The sequence below is a fragment of the Urocitellus parryii genome, chromosome 2 (genome assembly GCF_045843805.1).
Source record: "Urocitellus parryii isolate mUroPar1 chromosome 2, mUroPar1.hap1, whole genome shotgun sequence".
Taxonomy (NCBI): domain Eukaryota; kingdom Metazoa; phylum Chordata; class Mammalia; order Rodentia; family Sciuridae; genus Urocitellus; species Urocitellus parryii.
Genome location: NC_135532.1, coordinates 199,593,003 through 199,610,294, shown reverse-complemented (window position 1 = coordinate 199,610,294; position 17,292 = coordinate 199,593,003). Strand labels below are relative to the sequence as shown.

Below are 17,292 nucleotides of genomic sequence, written 5' to 3'. Positions count from 1 at the left end.
TATTTTTGACTGAATCAAAATATTTCCTTGAATTATGTGGCCTTAAAGAGGGGGTCTGGGGGACGGGGTCACAATCAGCCTTATCTTTCTTTTATGCACCAGCAACTTATTTCTGAGCCAGTTCTGATGAAATCCCAGCTCTATGAATGAACTCCATAGCAGTTTCTGTCTCAATTCTGTCACTATTCCTGTTGGTCCAGTTCTCGCTTCTTAATAGCCAGCCTATTGTTTCTGGCTTCCCAATTTCTTTAAGACTGGTGTCTTGGAACTTCAAGCCATTCTCTAAAAAAATGATTGATATTTTCCCATTGTAAACTACTTCCTAAGACAGAAAATGTGGGGAAGCAGGATCATATACTGACTCACTGTACACATTTTAAAGTGAGAGACCTACATTCAAATTCCGGTTCTCTTTGAGATGCTTTATTTTGTGTCTATTTGACTGGACTATGATGCCTAATTGTTTGATTCAATGCTAGACTAGATATTGTTACAGATACATTTTCATATATGATTAAGATCTAAATCAGTAACTTTGAGCAAATGAGATTAATTTCTAGATTATGGGTGAACCTCATTCAATCAATTGAAGGCCTTAAGGAAAAAGATTGAGGTCATCCAAGGAGGAAAAAATTGTGCATTCACACTGCCTACCACCCAGTACTGCCAGCCTGTTCTACAGATTTCAGACTCACCTGCCCCCACAATCATGAGTCAAATTCTTAATTTTATTTTTTTGTAGCTCGAGGAATTAAAGTTAGGGATTTCACACATACTAGGGAAGCACTCTAAGACTAAGCTGCATTCCCAATGCCTCATGAGCCAGTTTGTTAAATTCACTTTTCCTCTTTCTCTCTCTCCCTTTCCCTTCCTTTCCCTTCCCTTCCCTTTGCTCTCTCTCTAAATACACACACACACACACACACACACACACACACACACACACTCACACATACACACACACACACGTGTTCTCTATTTTCCTTTTGCTTCTATTTCACTGGAGAACCCTGAAACACTCTCATTTGTTCTGTAAACTTAGACATGACACTTAACTGACCAGTGTCTTTGTTGTGTAATTTGTAAATTGGGCATAAGAAATATTTTACTCAAGGTTTATAGGAATTACATGAGGAAATGGAAATAAACTTATCAGCACTTGGCACATAGAAGATGTTTAGTAGATGGCAGCTCTTCTTAGATTATCAAAGAGAGGATTTATGGCACCTGTTATCCGACCCCATGGAATCCAACTGCTCACAATTTTAGACCATACTACTTGATTGCTATTGGGACTTCCACTAAATTTCAAGTTTATTTCCTGCTGTGGATACTACTTCAAGTCTTGAATTTTGCTCAGATCTTGGAGAAATGTTCATCCATTTTACCCACACTGTACTAATTCTACTGATAATGCAAATATCCCTTTGTCAATATAAATATTAACACCTGTGAACAAATGCTGGTATACTTTTTATTTTTGGATGCAAAGACTATCGATCAATGTACTGAGAATTGCATTCAGATCATATCACTTTACAGTATATAATCTTATTAAAAATGTGAGTTAAATTTCAGAGATACTTAAGGCTTCTCTTAATTTCAGCCAAGCAGGTAAATATCACTCCCTCTTCAAGGTATATTCAATCTAACAATTTCTTTCACCTTGGTAATTTACCATTTTGTGTAAGTTCTCCACAGAACGCTACAGCAGATCACTTACTGATTCTAAGGTGAATCTACATGTACATATAATGGATATATACTGTGCACATAAAAATAGAAAATAGGTATTCCAAGGATTCATCAAGATGCAAAGCACAGCACACACAAAGCAACAATAGACAAATGAGATTACATCAAAATAAAAAGCTTCTGTGCAGCAAAGTGAACAATCAACAGATTAAAGAGAACCTACAGAACGGGAGAAAGTATTTGAAAATTAAACATCTGATAGTAACTGGTGGGGAGAATGGAGAGAAAGGGAACTCTTGCACACTGCTGGGAATATAAATTTGAATAGTTATTACGGAAAACAGTATGGAGGTTTCTGAAAAAATTGAAAATAGAACTACCATATGATCCAGCAATTCCATTACTGGGTATATATCCAAAGGAAATGAAATCAGTATGTCAAAGAGACATCTGCATTCCCATGCTCATTGCAGCATTAGTTACAATAGCTAAGAAGTGGAAAAAGACCTATCTACCCAACTACTGATAAATAGGTTTTAAAATGTGGTACATATACACAATAGAATACTACTCAGTCATAAAAAGAATGAAATTCTGTTAATTGTTGCAACATGAATGGAATTGAAGATCATTATGTTAAATGAAATAAGTCAGGCATAGAAACACTAGTGCCTTATGCTCTTACTCATATGCGGAATCTTTTAAAAAGTTGGTTTTATGGAAGTTGAGAGTAGAATGATGGTTACCAGAGCCTTGGGGTGAGTAGCAGGGAGAGAGGGATGGGGAAAGGTTGACCGTGGCTACTATGTTACACTTAGATAGGTACAATCAGTTCTAGTATGCTATCCCACAATAGGATGACTAGAGACAACAATTGTGTACTTCATATTTCAAAAACCTAGGAAAAAAAAGATTTTGCATGTTATTACTAAAAAAAGGATCAATATTTAAACATTGATATATACATGTTTTACCTGACTTATATAGTATATGATGTATACATGTATTAAAACATCACATGGTACTGTATTAAATACATATAAATTTATGTGTTTATGTGTCAGCCAAAAAATAAATTTAATTTAAAATTTTTAAACTAGATGTATTACAGAGGGACTCTCATATGTGATTATTAAGGCCAGAAAGAAATTCCATATTGGCTTTGCAAATTTTGTCTTTTAGAGAATTCTGTAAAGCATAACCTATGTCATAATAAATTAAAATGTTGTGTGTGGAAAACAGTATGAAAACATAAATATATATATATATATATATATTATGAAAATGTTCATTAAAATTCTATAAAAATGATAGGGTTGGGGCTGTAGCTCAGTGTTACAGCACTTGACTTGCATGTTTGAGGCACTGAGTTCTATCCTCAGCACCACATAAAAATAAATAAATAACAATATTCTGTCCATCTACAAGTGTGTATATATATATACATATATATATATGTATATATATATAAAACTTTATAAAAATAAATGAAACCTTATGAACTTAAATAACTTCATAAGGATTCACTCATTATTTTATGAAGAAAATGTTGGTGGCATGAGTGATATAGCTTGTTTCAACCCATTTTTTTCCACATAATTCTTTAAAATAAGTAATATTCTGTATCTTATAATACTTACATTTAGTTGTTGAGAAACGAAAATACCTGCATATTATTTGACTTTTCATTTTAATGCTATTTTAGCACAAATATTTCCATGTACCTCAACTCTGAAATCTACTCCCAGTAATTACACACATATGTCATCACTGTGAGACACAGAGAACATTACAAACTTTATTTATCAGTTAGCATATTGGTATATTATGAATAGTCAAATTGAATGTAAATCTTGTTTATATTACCTTAATTCCGTGTAAGATTTCCTTGAGTAGTTTTATCTGTGTATCTTTGTTCTTTGTTTGGTTTTTCTGTTTAATGGAAAAAAATCATATAGGAAAAAGGTTGCTTAAACTTTTGCTGATATGGCCACAGCTATTTTAAAAATACATTCTATTTCCTGTGTTTTATATAAATTTTATTTGAGAAAAGAATCTTACCAATACTTGAAAAACAGTCTTCTATTGCTAATGTTAGAAGATAGTTATAAATAGGTAAACTATATGCAGTCACTAATAGAATAAAAGCAGAATAAAATTGTAGAAAAATTATTTAAATGTAATTCAGAATTTAATAATGAAGTAACATCTGCATTCTATTAAAAATGGAATAAATTTCCCAAAACTCTATCAAATCAAAAGTTCCAGAAATAAAAGCAAAACTCTCTATAAGTTTGAGAAGTTTTGGGAGAATTTGAGTACTTACAATGCATATTTTCAAATATGAGCTGTTTATTTTTTTAAATACTATGTATAATTATTTGAATATTGTATACTTTTTCAAATATGTAATGATTAAAATAACTTATATTTATTATTGTTTGGGAACCAAGATTCAAGAAAAATTTTCTTCATCTTGAAATGGGATACTATAAACAACTCTAATGTCAACTTTGATCATATAAACAACTTCTTAACTTGAACAATAATTATTAACCCAATAGCTAACATTGTACCTTCAAACCATTTGAATGTATTTCATCTTATGGTTTAAATCATGAGTTGGAATCAATCTTTCCATCTTTGTTTTCCTAGCTCTAGTTTATACCTGTTTTTCTTACCCTCTACTCATCCTTTTATGTTATCTGCTACTACCTCAAATAACACCCATTATCTATTTCTCCCTTTGGACTTTGATATAAATTCTCTTTTTATAGTTTTTTTCTTCTCTCTTTTTGTCTCTTCTTTTTTTCTCTCCCATTTGCCCAATAATTCTTTCTCCTCCCTTTTATCCCTAACTTAAGGTTTTAGTAATTTACTAAATTTAAAAATTTATTTTTTGACCTGTTCCAGAATTTATATAAACCTATAAAATAGGTTTATACCTGAATTTGGGGAACTACAGGAAACAACTGCAATGAGTTTTTTTTGTTTTTTGTTTCTTATGAAGTTGAATAGAATGAGGCTTGGCTCAGAAGTGATTACAGTAAATAGGACTCAGTGGAATCTCTTAAAGTGGTACTGATATTGGTATCAGCAGAGGTCACACATTGACTTAAAATATTGTAATCTTAATATTTATCCAACCCAGGGCTCTTGAGAAAAAGAAGCTCACAAAGTAGTCCTTCACGTAAAAGAAGTCAAAACTATACTGATAGATGAGTAGACATATAAACAATATGAAAAAGCAAGGGAAAAAAACATCCCAAAGAGTCCCTAATGCTTTAACAGCAGACTTCATTGACACCATAGTGGAAAATATGCCAGAGAAGTACTTTAGAAAGTTCATAGTTAAGGTGTTCTATGAACTAAAAGAAGATGTAAGGAATAAAATCAGAGAGAAATTATAGGAAGTGAAAGATCACTTCAAATAAAGAGGTAGAGATTCTTAAAAAAGAACTAAACAAAAATCCTCAAAATGTAAAATTGTGGATGTGTAACTGACGTGATTCTGCAATCTGCATTTGGGGTAAAACTGGGAGTTCATAACCCACTTCAATCTAATGTATGAAATATGATATGTCATGAGCTTTGTAATGTTGTGAACAACCAATAAAAAAAAATAAAATAAAAAAAAATCCTCAAAATGAAGTAATCAATAAATCAAATTAAAAGTCCAATGGAAAGCATCACCAATAGATTAAACTACTTTGAAGATAAGATTTTCAGACCTCAAGGACAGAGTATATAGCTGAAGTCTCTGAAATACAAACTAGAAAATGTGTTATATATGCACAATGGAGTATTACTCAGCCATAAAGAAAAATGAATTTATGGCATTTGCCAGTAAATGGATGGAACTGGAGACTATTATGCTAAGTGAAATGAGCCAGTCCCCAAAAGTCAAAGGTTGAATATGTACTCTGATATCCAGAAGCTAATTCAAAATAAGGGGGGCATGTAAAAAAAAGAAGAAAGATCAATGGAGTAGACAAAGGGGAATGAAAGGAAGGGAGAAGAAATGGAGGGATGGGCTAGGGAAAGACAGTAGAATGAATCTGATCTAACATTCCTATGTACATATATGAATATAAACAGAATCTCACCATCATGCACCTCCACAAGTCACTAACTTAAAAAAAAGTAAACTAAAAATAAATGGCAGAAAGATCAGTATAGCAGAGTGAAGGAAACAGGAGGAGGGAGGGTAGGAGGGGAAGGGGAAGTACTGGGGACGGAATTAGAACAAACTATATTCCATGTTTTTATAATTATGTCAGAATGAATCCTATTGTCACATATAACTAAAAAGAATCAATAAAATTTTTTTAAAATATAAAAAGTCTGTTACATTTTAAAAAATAATTAAAATATATTATTATTATGAGCAAGCATTATTCAAAACATTGTGTTTAATACTTCAGAATTATATCCTATTTTCTAGTTTTCATCTTTATAATTAGTCATCCTTTATTTGAAAATTTTAGAAAAACAAAAAATATTCAACTTTCCATCACTTAAATTATTTAAGTAAGTAAAACATTTCCCTCTCCCATACATCTAATTCTACTCTATGGGTAATAAGAGACTCTTCCTTTTTCTCTAGATAATTTTATAGTTAAACAAATAAATATGTAGTTATATATTTTCATTTACTTATTTCTATCACACACATGTGCATGAGTATATTCATGTTGTAAATACTGGAGTAGCGTTATATAGATATATGAATGTATATGTATGTAGTGGTCCCCAACTTTGTATCAGTGATTTCTCTTTGAGTGCTTTTGATTACCAATGGTCAACAGAGGTCTAAAGATATTAAATGGAAAATTCCAGAATGAAATAATTCATAAGTCTTAAACTCAGAGCAACATGACAAAACCTCTTGTTCTCATCCATTCTGTCCTGTTGGGATGTGAATCCTTGCTTTGTCCAACATATCCATGCTTTGTAGACTACATGCCTGTTAGTCACTTGGTAGCCTTCTCATTATCAGTTTGACTGTCAAACACTAGCTGTGTTCATGTTCAGGTAACCTTATTTAATGCATAGAATCATCTTTCTCTCTCATTGCAGTGTGATTTCCTTCAGCAGAGTGAACTATGCTGTTTCTCTCTTCCTGTAGTACAGCATAATAGTACACACTGTCTGACACCCCATGGGTGTCAATAGACTTTCTATCAATATATGGATATTGATAGAAAGATGAAAAATTGATGGTAAGGAAAGAGTGTCAAAATTAGTTCTGTGAAAAATTTACTGTGCATTCACTCTTTGCGCATTCGAGCACGTGGGCCCTTTCCACTCTTCAGACAACTGAGAATACCCACCTCCAGCCTTTGCACTTATCGTCCCCTTCACTTGGTTTATCTTTTTCTGAGACATCCACACAGATGTCCAACCATTTGTTGACATACCATTTCCTTCCTGAGAACTTTCCTCCTTCTGCATATATGGAGGTCTCTTTGCACCTCTATCACCTCATCTTGACTATTTTTATGCATATATATCTTACTATGTATCTATTTAATACCCACTTGATGTCTGTCTCCCCCCACAAGCCTCACGAGACTTGGAACTTGTCAGTTCCTCTCACTACTGCCCTTTCTGTGTCTAGAGTGGTGACTGGCATAGAATAGGTGCCTCATCAATATGGGTTAAATGAATTAGTGAATGATAAATCTGAGTGGTTTCCATTGATAACCTTTACTTTTCATAGTTATAGAATTAGCCAGATGACTATTGTCAACTCAAGTCAGAAAACTCAGCTTCTGTTCAGCACACATAACAGGAGGCAGTGATTTTCTTACCTTCAGCTTTTTTATTCTAATGGCAACAAAAGCATTTATTGGTAATACAAGAAAAAGGACTGCCACTCCTGCTAACACTGCAGGACCCAGTTCTTGCCAAAGAAGAAAGACGGCCATCAGGATTTGGAAAGGGGCTGACCAGAGGACACTGAGGTTGGCTGTCAAGTCCATGAGCTGCTGGGCATCTGCTGACATCAAGTTGATAATTTCCCCAGTGGAAAACTTTTTGTGAGAAACATTTGATAAATGTAGGGCCTGTAAAATGAGAAACAAACTATTTTAGAATTCTTTAAGTTATGGGACATCTTGTTATCAAACAATGGTAAGTTTTATTTATCAGTCATTAATATATTTAAGAAAACATGACTTTTAAGTGAGGAATTATAATTTTGATTAAATATATAGTTTTGGAATCAACTGCATAATGGTAGAAAGTAACATCTGGTTCATAAGAAAAGAAGGACCCTCTATAACTATTTTCTGTAATTACAAAACTGAAAAAGAAATCTCTTCTGAATATATTGAACTCTCTTCCATTTCGTGCCACCTCCATAAAGCTAAATGTTAACTGATAAAGAATACACACATAAATCAATGAATATCTAATGAATATTGGTGAGCAGTATTATTACTGAAGTTGTGAAAAACTAAAAAAAAAACATAATCCCAATTATTAAGATGATTACAATCTAGTTGGGGAACTGTATTCATACATACACATCCACATAGGCCAATTGTAAGTATAAAAACAACTGGAAAGGGTTATGGAAACAAAGAGGCATAAGATGACTACAAAGACTTCATGGAGCAGATACATCTTTTCTTCTAAGGCCCAATTCTTAATTTTCACCTGTGTATACTATTTAATATTTGTATATCAAATTCAATATTCCTAAGCAAATTTATTGGTACCATTTTTAAGGATTCTAGTAGAAATGCATTTATTTAATTCCCACTCACTTAAAATTTCCAGTGAGATACATAAATAACTAAAAATAGTGGAAGATTTGTATTTGCACTGGAAACCAGGCAGAGGCCCATTTACATACCTAATATTTTATGAAATTGTCACTACATTGATTTAAAAGAAACAAGATTGAGAGTTGAGGCTACCAAGAATAATAGGGTACAAGAAGCAAGCAAAATACATTTTTTTAAAGTAATAATACAAAAGGAAAGCCCACCTGGCAGGACTCACAGTGAAACTTACCCAACATTGCCTACCTTCAAGAAGAGGGATTAAATGCAAGGTGGGGTTGCGTAGGGGGCCAGAGGGACTGCACAGCCCTGGGACTTTCACAAGGCTCCAGCATCCCCACAGGCTTGGGCTCTATGACTGTCCTCTTTACTAGTCAGTAGCAAAAATATCCCCAATCCTGCACCACAAATTAGAGACATTTTTACTACTGACTATTAAAGAGGACAGTTGTATTCAAGATAACATAAAATGACTATTGCCACATGAGAAGAAAAGGGAAGTCATTATTTACCAGTTAAACTTCCAGTCATATTTATTTCAAATATTGCTTTTTAACTTCCCTCTAGTAAGTTATTGACTAATGTGGACAAGTAAAACAATAGAAATCCAAGCACACTACTCATTTTAATAAGAGCATAATAATTCATAAGCTCAATCCATTGATATTGAATAGAATCCTCCCCAATTTACAATTATAAACAAATATAGGCTCTTTTCTCCCTGTTTTTCTCAAATACTCACTTAGTGTTTATGAACATATTAAAAGTTTGTAGTTCAAAATAAGTAAATTATCCAAGGAATCAAATAAATGTCCTGCTACTGGGAAAAGGTATTATGATAAACACAAGAAAATAGTTGACTATCTCCTTATTATCTTTGTAGGAAAAAAATAGGATACCCAGAAAAAATGAGTAAGAACATGAAATTTTTCCATATCTGAAGTACAACTATCAAATTTTATACAAACATAATGGAAGCATCCAAAGTCCAAATAGATAGTACTTTAAAATGGAATTTGTAAAATGTTAGAGAAGTTAAAAAATTTTTCCCCAGAAATTAGAGAAAACATACTTTGAATCACAAAGAACTTGTATTGATGGTGTATTTTCTCAATACTTTTGCTCATGATCTATTATTAAATAAATCATATATTACTAAGTAAATGAGATTAAAAAATAAATATCGAAAGAAAATATCAGTGATTACTTTTTGGAGTTAGAATAAATGCTATTTTCTCTTTCATATTTTATGTACTTTCTTCAATGAACAAAATAATCTTTAACAATTAATTGCTGAATAGTGTTCAGCTGCAGTATACATTTTCTTTATCATTCATGTCTTGTATGAGATTTAGTTTGTTTCTACATTTTGGTTATGGTGAATAGTTGTCTAATGAATACAGATATAAATGTAGAAACAAACTAAATCTCATACAAGACATGAATGAAAAAGAAAATGTAATTTTTTAATTCTCTCTCTCTCTCTCTCTCTCTCTCTCTCTCTCTCTATATATATATATATATATATATATATATATATATATATCTCCAGAAGTAGGAGTCAGCTGGGTGGCATGGCAGCTCTTTTTTTTGAGGGGGGGTGGCGAGGGGATACCAGGGATTGAACTCAGGGGCACTCAACCACTGAACCACATCCCCAGCCCTATTTTGTGTTTTATTTAGAGAAAGGGTCTCACTGAGTTGCTTAGCAGCTCCATGTTGCTGAGGTTGGCTTTGAACTAGAGATCCTCCTGTCTCAGCCTCCTGAACCACTGGGATTACAGGCACAGCTCCTTTTTAAACCTTTGGAAGAATCTCCACATTATTTTCCATACTACCTGCACCACGTTGCATTTCTACAACAGTGTACCAGGCTTCTGCTTTCCCCACATTTTTGCCAAATCTTGTCTGTATTTTTGCTTTTTGATATTTTGGTAGTAGTCATTTTGGCAGGCATGAAGGAAGGTATTGGCATGGTTTTGATTAGTATGTTCTCATGATAAGGAAGATAAGCATTTAAAAATACTGTTTGGGCACTATGTGTCTTCTTAAAAAAACAAGGAAATATATGGCAACAAACATGAATCTTGTGGATATTATGCGAAATGAAATAAACCAAATACAGAAAGATATGTGTTGATTCCACTTAAATACTGTATCTAAAAGAGTCAAATTCATAAAATCAAAGACTGGCATTGTGTTTACCAGAGGCAGAAGGGAGGAAAAACTGGGGAATACTTAACAAAGTTTCAGTGTAGTAAGAGGAATAAGTTATAGAGATCTGCTATGCAATATTATATAGACAGCAATGTAATAAATAAGCAAAAAGGATTCATTTTATACTTAAAATAGGTTAAGATGACAGCATTCATATTAAATACTCTGACAAAATTAAATTAAATAATTGTTTTCAGAATATTAAAGAAAAGACTAAAGGGCACCATATCATTTAATGTTATTTGCATGGCATTTCTAACATTAGGAGAACTGATTCTTCTTTCAAGATCTTTTATTCTGACAAATAAACCTTCACATTTCTATAAGGGACAAAATTCACAGGCCATGAAGGACAATTCAGTTACCATTTACTGCTAAATTATACAATCAAAACTGCCTTTGTGTTACAGGAAACAATTTGAAAGAATACTGCAATATGCACCACAATTACAGTAGATCGTGCAACATTTCTAGAATTGTCTGGTAGAATTTAATCTAATGAAAAAGAGAAAGTGTGATTGAGATAAAAAGAAAGGATCTTATCTTTAAAATCTAAAATAATTTGAAAAGTCCGGACATTTATAAATATCCTTAAAGTCAAAATTGAAATTAGCCAACATATATTTGCATCCTAATTACTTTTTTTCTAAGAAAGTTCCTCCAAGCTCCCCAAGTTTTAGGTTTTTAATCCATACACACACACACACACACACACACACACACACACACACAGAGGCATAATTGTGTGGCTCATCTCTTCCAAAACTTCATTTATTCCACCTATTATTACAATAGAAGATGATCCAGATGAACTAGATAGAGTTTTAAGCTTCCCAAACCCCTCCTAACTAACTGGAAATATCTTCATTATCGATGAGTTCAATTCACCAATATTTAATTTTATCCATTTATGATAAAATTTGTTTTGCAATTTCACCTCTCCCTTTACTGTTTTTTTGCTGTATCCATTGCCAAGGCCCTTCTTCAAATCTTTAACTATTGCAATAGTTCTATGGTTTTTCTTTTCTCTACCCTATCTGTTTTAAATCTTTTTGTTTCGAGTATCCCCCTGTGGTTCAACTGCATACTAAATTCTTATATAATGCAAATACATTTTCACAATATAGTCTTCAAGGTTCTTCAATTTTGTTTCAACAAACAATCCCTTCTTTCTGTCAATATTATCTCTCCCCATCATACTATATAGGAAAAGTGTCAACCCAAATTAACCTACTTACCATTTTCTGAGCAAGTCTTATATTTGTTTCCACCTTTCTTTCATGTTATTGCTACATAAAAGACTTCACCTCATGACATTTATCCTACTGACCCACATTTGTATATTGACCATGAAACTTTTTCTGACTTTGCTAGCTGGAAGCGATACATATCATGCAAAGCTGAAAGGGCCCTATATTCCCATGATCCTCAAATGCAAGTATGAGACATGAACTTAAAAGTGTAACCTTAACATTTATGGGAATTTGTTCTTCTGTAGTTCCTTTATATGCCAACAACTATGCCAGGATTCTCTTGACTCAAAGTGCAGGGTTTGGATTGTGGCTCTCTTCTTCTTGTCCACCCTTAAATGCAATATCTCTACTTTACAGAGTGCAACTAAATTTTATCAGTTTTATTTGTATTTTATAACTTCTATAAATAAAGTAAGATAAAAACTTTAAGCTACACAGGGAGACATTCTAAATATTGTACTTTCCAAAATGGTAGCCACTAACCAGGTATGGTTAGCAAATTTAAAGTTAAATTAATTAAAATTAAAAGTTCACTTCCTTAGTTATACTAAGTTATACTAACAGTCACTTTCGAATCTTCGACATCCATATGTGACTAGTAGCTACCATATTGCACAGTGTAAATGTAGAACAATTTTAGAAACACAGAAATTTCTATTGGATGGTGCTTAATGAAGGAATACACCCCGAGTTCCCACACTAAGCCCAGGACTAATTGACGCTGCTTTTGAGTCATGTCTTTTTCTGAGTCTTTATGAATTCTCATGGAACCTGCACCTGTAAACCAAAGAATAAAAAAAAAAAAAATTTGAGTTTAGAGATCCATAGATTCTTAAAGTGACCAATGTAAGGAGACTCATGTTCTTCACTGAGAACCTAAAAATAATATTCCCTGAACTATATTTCAAATAAAGTATAGTTATGTGAATGACACAGAACAAGTGAGTCCTGCCAACTCCACTTTTTGTCAAGCAAAGGATCTGAGACCAGCTTTACTCAACTCTATTAACAAGATCCTAATGAAATAGATCCAGTTTCAAGTTAATATAGGTCATCTGGGGTCTGCTAGGACAGTCACTTGAAGATATCTAAATATGAAATAAATCACAATCCCAAAACCTGTAAAGAAGAAAGGAAATTTATCTATTCCAATTAACCCCAAGGAGAGAGATTTGTGTTTCCTACCAAACTTTAGTCACTACAGCAGAATCTACTGAAGAGGCATGATGTAATCCTTTGATCCTTTAGTAACCTTCATTCTTTAACAATCTCATAGAAGCCATAAGGGATTTCCCTTGGAGTCACTGTTCCCACTTACTTCCATAGACTTTCTGTCCTTGAAATGGACTCATCCAGGATACTTGATTTTCCTTTTTATTTTGGACACTTTGCTTTAATTTCTACTGCACTCCCCTTCAATTAAAGACTATTTTTTAGAGAAATGTTAGGTTCACAGCAAAACTGAGAAGAAGGTAGTTCTGATAGAGTGTCTCTCCCCACCCAGGCATGGCCTCCCCTATTATCAACATTTCTGGAGTAGGACATGAGGTGTGACTGATGAACACACTCTGACACATCATTATCACCAAAGCCCATAGTTTACATTAGATTTCAATCTTGTGTTGAACATGCTATGGGCTAGGACAAATGTGTGACATAGTCACCAGTATAGTGTCATAAAGAGCAGCTTCATTGCCTAAAACTTTTCTGAGCTCTGCCTTTTATGCTTATAAAACCACCCACTTTTGCTTCTGCTCTTTCAGGGCAGTTGATACTTTTATGCTTGTAAATCTACTCACAACCCACATCTAAACACTGAGGCTTTAGTCACTGAATAAAATCCTGTTCTGTAGAGACTGTACATCAAAAGTCAAGTGGCAGCATTTAAACAGTTCCTAGATTCTTTTGTATCTCTCCTGCATGTTTGGATTCCTCTGGAATTATGATAGGACAGTCTCTTTGACCCCAGTTTTGGGCTGAACTATATAGCTCTGCTACAAGTTCATTTAACATTTATTGATTCAATGGGTCCTGGGTTATTTTAGGTTGTCTAAAACCACTCTATGTCCCCATTTGACCCAACAGGATGAAATAGCCTATAATGCCTCTTGGCCAGCTCAATCTAAATTCTAATGCTTCCTTTTACTTATACAAGTTTGATAGGTTTCTAAAAGACTCTTTCAAGACTTTGTGTGAAAATTTCCTTAACTATATACAACCCTTGTAGATTTTCTGCTTATTTGATCTATTTAGTTCCACATACTATGTATGCTAACATTTCTTTCCAATTTCTCGAAGGCTTCTTTGTTCATTCATTTATTCATTTATTTACTGAGCCATCCAGCATTTATAAAAATATTAAAAAATCATATCTTAGATGATAAGGACACAACAGGCAGATGCATTTCTGTTCCAGATTATGAAGCACCCAGAATTTACAGGAGGAGCACAAAAAAAGAACAAAACACAACTGCTGATTGAATAAATGGCTGATAACTAGGGGAAGGAGGAAACTCTTTAATTGTTGATAATTATGATATAAATAAAAGGCCCTGTATAGAAACAAGGTGGTGTGTAAAACAGTATTTTCTAAAAAGGACAAATCAAACTTTAAGTCTGAGGAATGAAACTTAGGATCAAAGAGAGGGAAGCAATTATTGCACAAAGCAGGATGGATTTGTTGCATTAAAAAAAAGTGAGCAGTGGAGTCAGACAAAAGTAGAAAGAATTACAGTGAAAAGAAGAAATTTTATGGATGCTCAGAAATACAATCAGGAAAACATTCAATTCCATTTGCTTTGGGAGGAGGAGTTAAGTGACATAACAGTAGACAAAGAAACCATTAGTTTCCCAATTGAAGGCTGTCTAGAAGTTTTAGGACAATAGGGAGAGGGAGAGAATCCCCTAGGGAAATTAATGCAACCAGATTGATGAGTCAGTTCTGTATTGGAGTAAAATAAATGTTCATGTAAAGGACACCTTAAGCACTTTTTAATATATTCCACTACTTTCCCAGTTCCATTATTGTAAAGCATAAGGAGAGAGCAATCCACTTAAAGTTGGGAAATCCTTGAATATTTTTACCTTTTTGTAGATCAGTCCAGTTACAGCTGTTTTTATTTTTGCTGAGGTGAGCAAGCTAAAACGTTGATACTGCTGAAGGATCAAGGTTTGGGAAAAGGCTACAGCAAAAAGTGTAACTGCATAACCATAACCAGTCCAGCTGGAATCTGGGGTGTGTTCACAGAAAATGATCATTTGCCTGGATGTCATAAAAATTGAGAAAAGGGAAGAAATATTAAATACCTGAAGTGGTTAAATGCTTGTAAGAGTTAGGTATTGTTAACACCACACACACACACACACACACACATACACACACACACACACACACACATACACACACACACACACACACACACACACACACACCCCTGTATGTTCTTCTGTACCTGCTCAATTTGGTGTCCTTCTCTTTCTTTGTTTTTTAAACTCATGCATTAGATGACAAAGTAAATAAAATCACCAATTACTATCACAGGCAGGTGGGTATGAGGTTATTTTCTGGTTTTCATATGATAATGTCATCAAATAATTAACTCTTCTAATATGACTTCATCAGAATGTTGAGACAGATACATTAAAAAGCAAACTTTTTTTTCTTCAAAATGATGCATTTTGCCAAATGTAGGAAAACACAAAAATCAGAACTCAAGAAGTGGTATTTTAGGATGAAACACAGATGTCTTATTTATTTTTGGTAATATTATTTATTTATTTATTATTTGGCAGAGCCCCTTTACTACTGTGCAACATCCCTATTTCTTTTTATTTTGAGATAGGACCTCAATCTTGTGATCCTTCTTCCTCAGCCTCCTGATTTTCCAGAATCAAGGGCATGCACCACCATGCCCAGCCATAGACACCTGTATTAAAGACTTGGTTTATGTCTCATCTTTTATTGTTACTTTTATCCATATCCAGTTTCTCTCTTCTCTACATTTTCTCACTTTCTCAAGTTTGATTGTGACCAAAACTTAGTCATGATCATTACTGCCAAGGAGATAGTGAAACAGTGGGGACAGTTCTAATCGTAACTATCTTGTAACTATCTTGATTGGCTTTTGTCTTTCAGTTGTAAATATTGATTAAGATTCAGAGTGCCTTATGTCCACTGTTGATAACATTTACATGTGGTCTTACCCTGTTTATAGCATCTACATGACTAAAGATAATAGCTTTAAAAGACTACATATATTCCACATAACTGTGAAAACAACATGGGCGTATAGAATGAGATAGTATAAATTAGTACATCATTTATTTTGCAGACCCACAGTTCTTGGTTGATTTAAGTGGTCCCTTCTAATTCATAGGTACAATGCATAAGATTAGAAGTTGTATAAATATATTATTTTCATTGTGAACTCAGGAGATACAAAAATGGTCTTTATCATCCAATAGCTATCTTGAATGAATTTGTAAGTTATATAACCAGAAAAATAAAGCATATGTAATTAGGTAAAATCATATCTAAATATTTCTAAAAGAATAATAAATTTAAAAACTCACTATATAGCTTAACAATTAAGGTGGCAGATAAAAATAAATTTCTAAGAGTTGATCTCTTATATTAACAGTTTGAACTGCTAGTGGATGTGTTGCTCAAATTGCTTTATAAACCAAGGACTTCAAATATTAACGCTATTAAAATCAGCTTTTAGAATAATATATATGTATATATGTGTATGTGTGTCTCTAAAACTAATATTAAAACTTCTTGAAAATTATTTGGGGCATTATATATTCTCAGTGACATTAAATTATTCCATTTCCCAGAGGGACATACTAATAATGGGAGTTTCTTAACTGATCTCTTAGCTGAATTTCTTAACTGATATCTATTGGGTGCCATCTACTAGAACAATAAATTATTTTTGCAAAGGCAATTTAACAAAATGCCTTTTGGGTCTCTGAATAAGATTCCCTGAAAGAAGAGCTCTAGTATTCCTATTATAGCTCTCATTAACCTTTTGATTTTTTTTCATAAAAATCAAAAAACTAAATGTTTATCACCAGGTACCACACAGATTCTACACATTAATTATGAATATTAAAAATAATCTGTGCTCCAGATATGGTAAAATCCATAAAACTATTTGTGATATTAGATATAAACATTCATTTTATGTTTGGCTGATGTTAGAATAAATTCCATAAAGAGGGATAAAGAGAAAGTACAATAATCCAAAAAGAAAAACATCTCTTCTACTAGCAAATTGACAAAAGCATTATTTTATATGCTTAGTCACACATATGTGTCATAATCATATGAC

The 17,292-nt window shown here is 33.1% G+C and overlaps 1 protein-coding gene across 1 annotated transcript in view; it reads right to left on the bottom strand.

Moving 5' to 3' along the window:
* Positions 1 to 17,292, bottom strand: part of LOC113199044 (multidrug resistance-associated protein 1-like) — a 91,473-nt gene that overhangs the window by 54,317 nt on the left and 19,864 nt on the right. The window contains exons 5-7 of the mRNA XM_026411930.2: positions 15,041 to 15,218; positions 7,509 to 7,763; positions 3,562 to 3,627 (exon numbers count right to left, since the gene is read on the bottom strand). Coding sequence (XP_026267715.2) covers positions 3,562 to 3,627; positions 7,509 to 7,763; positions 15,041 to 15,218 — 499 coding nt within the window. The remainder of the gene's footprint in view (positions 1 to 3,561; positions 3,628 to 7,508; positions 7,764 to 15,040; positions 15,219 to 17,292) is intronic.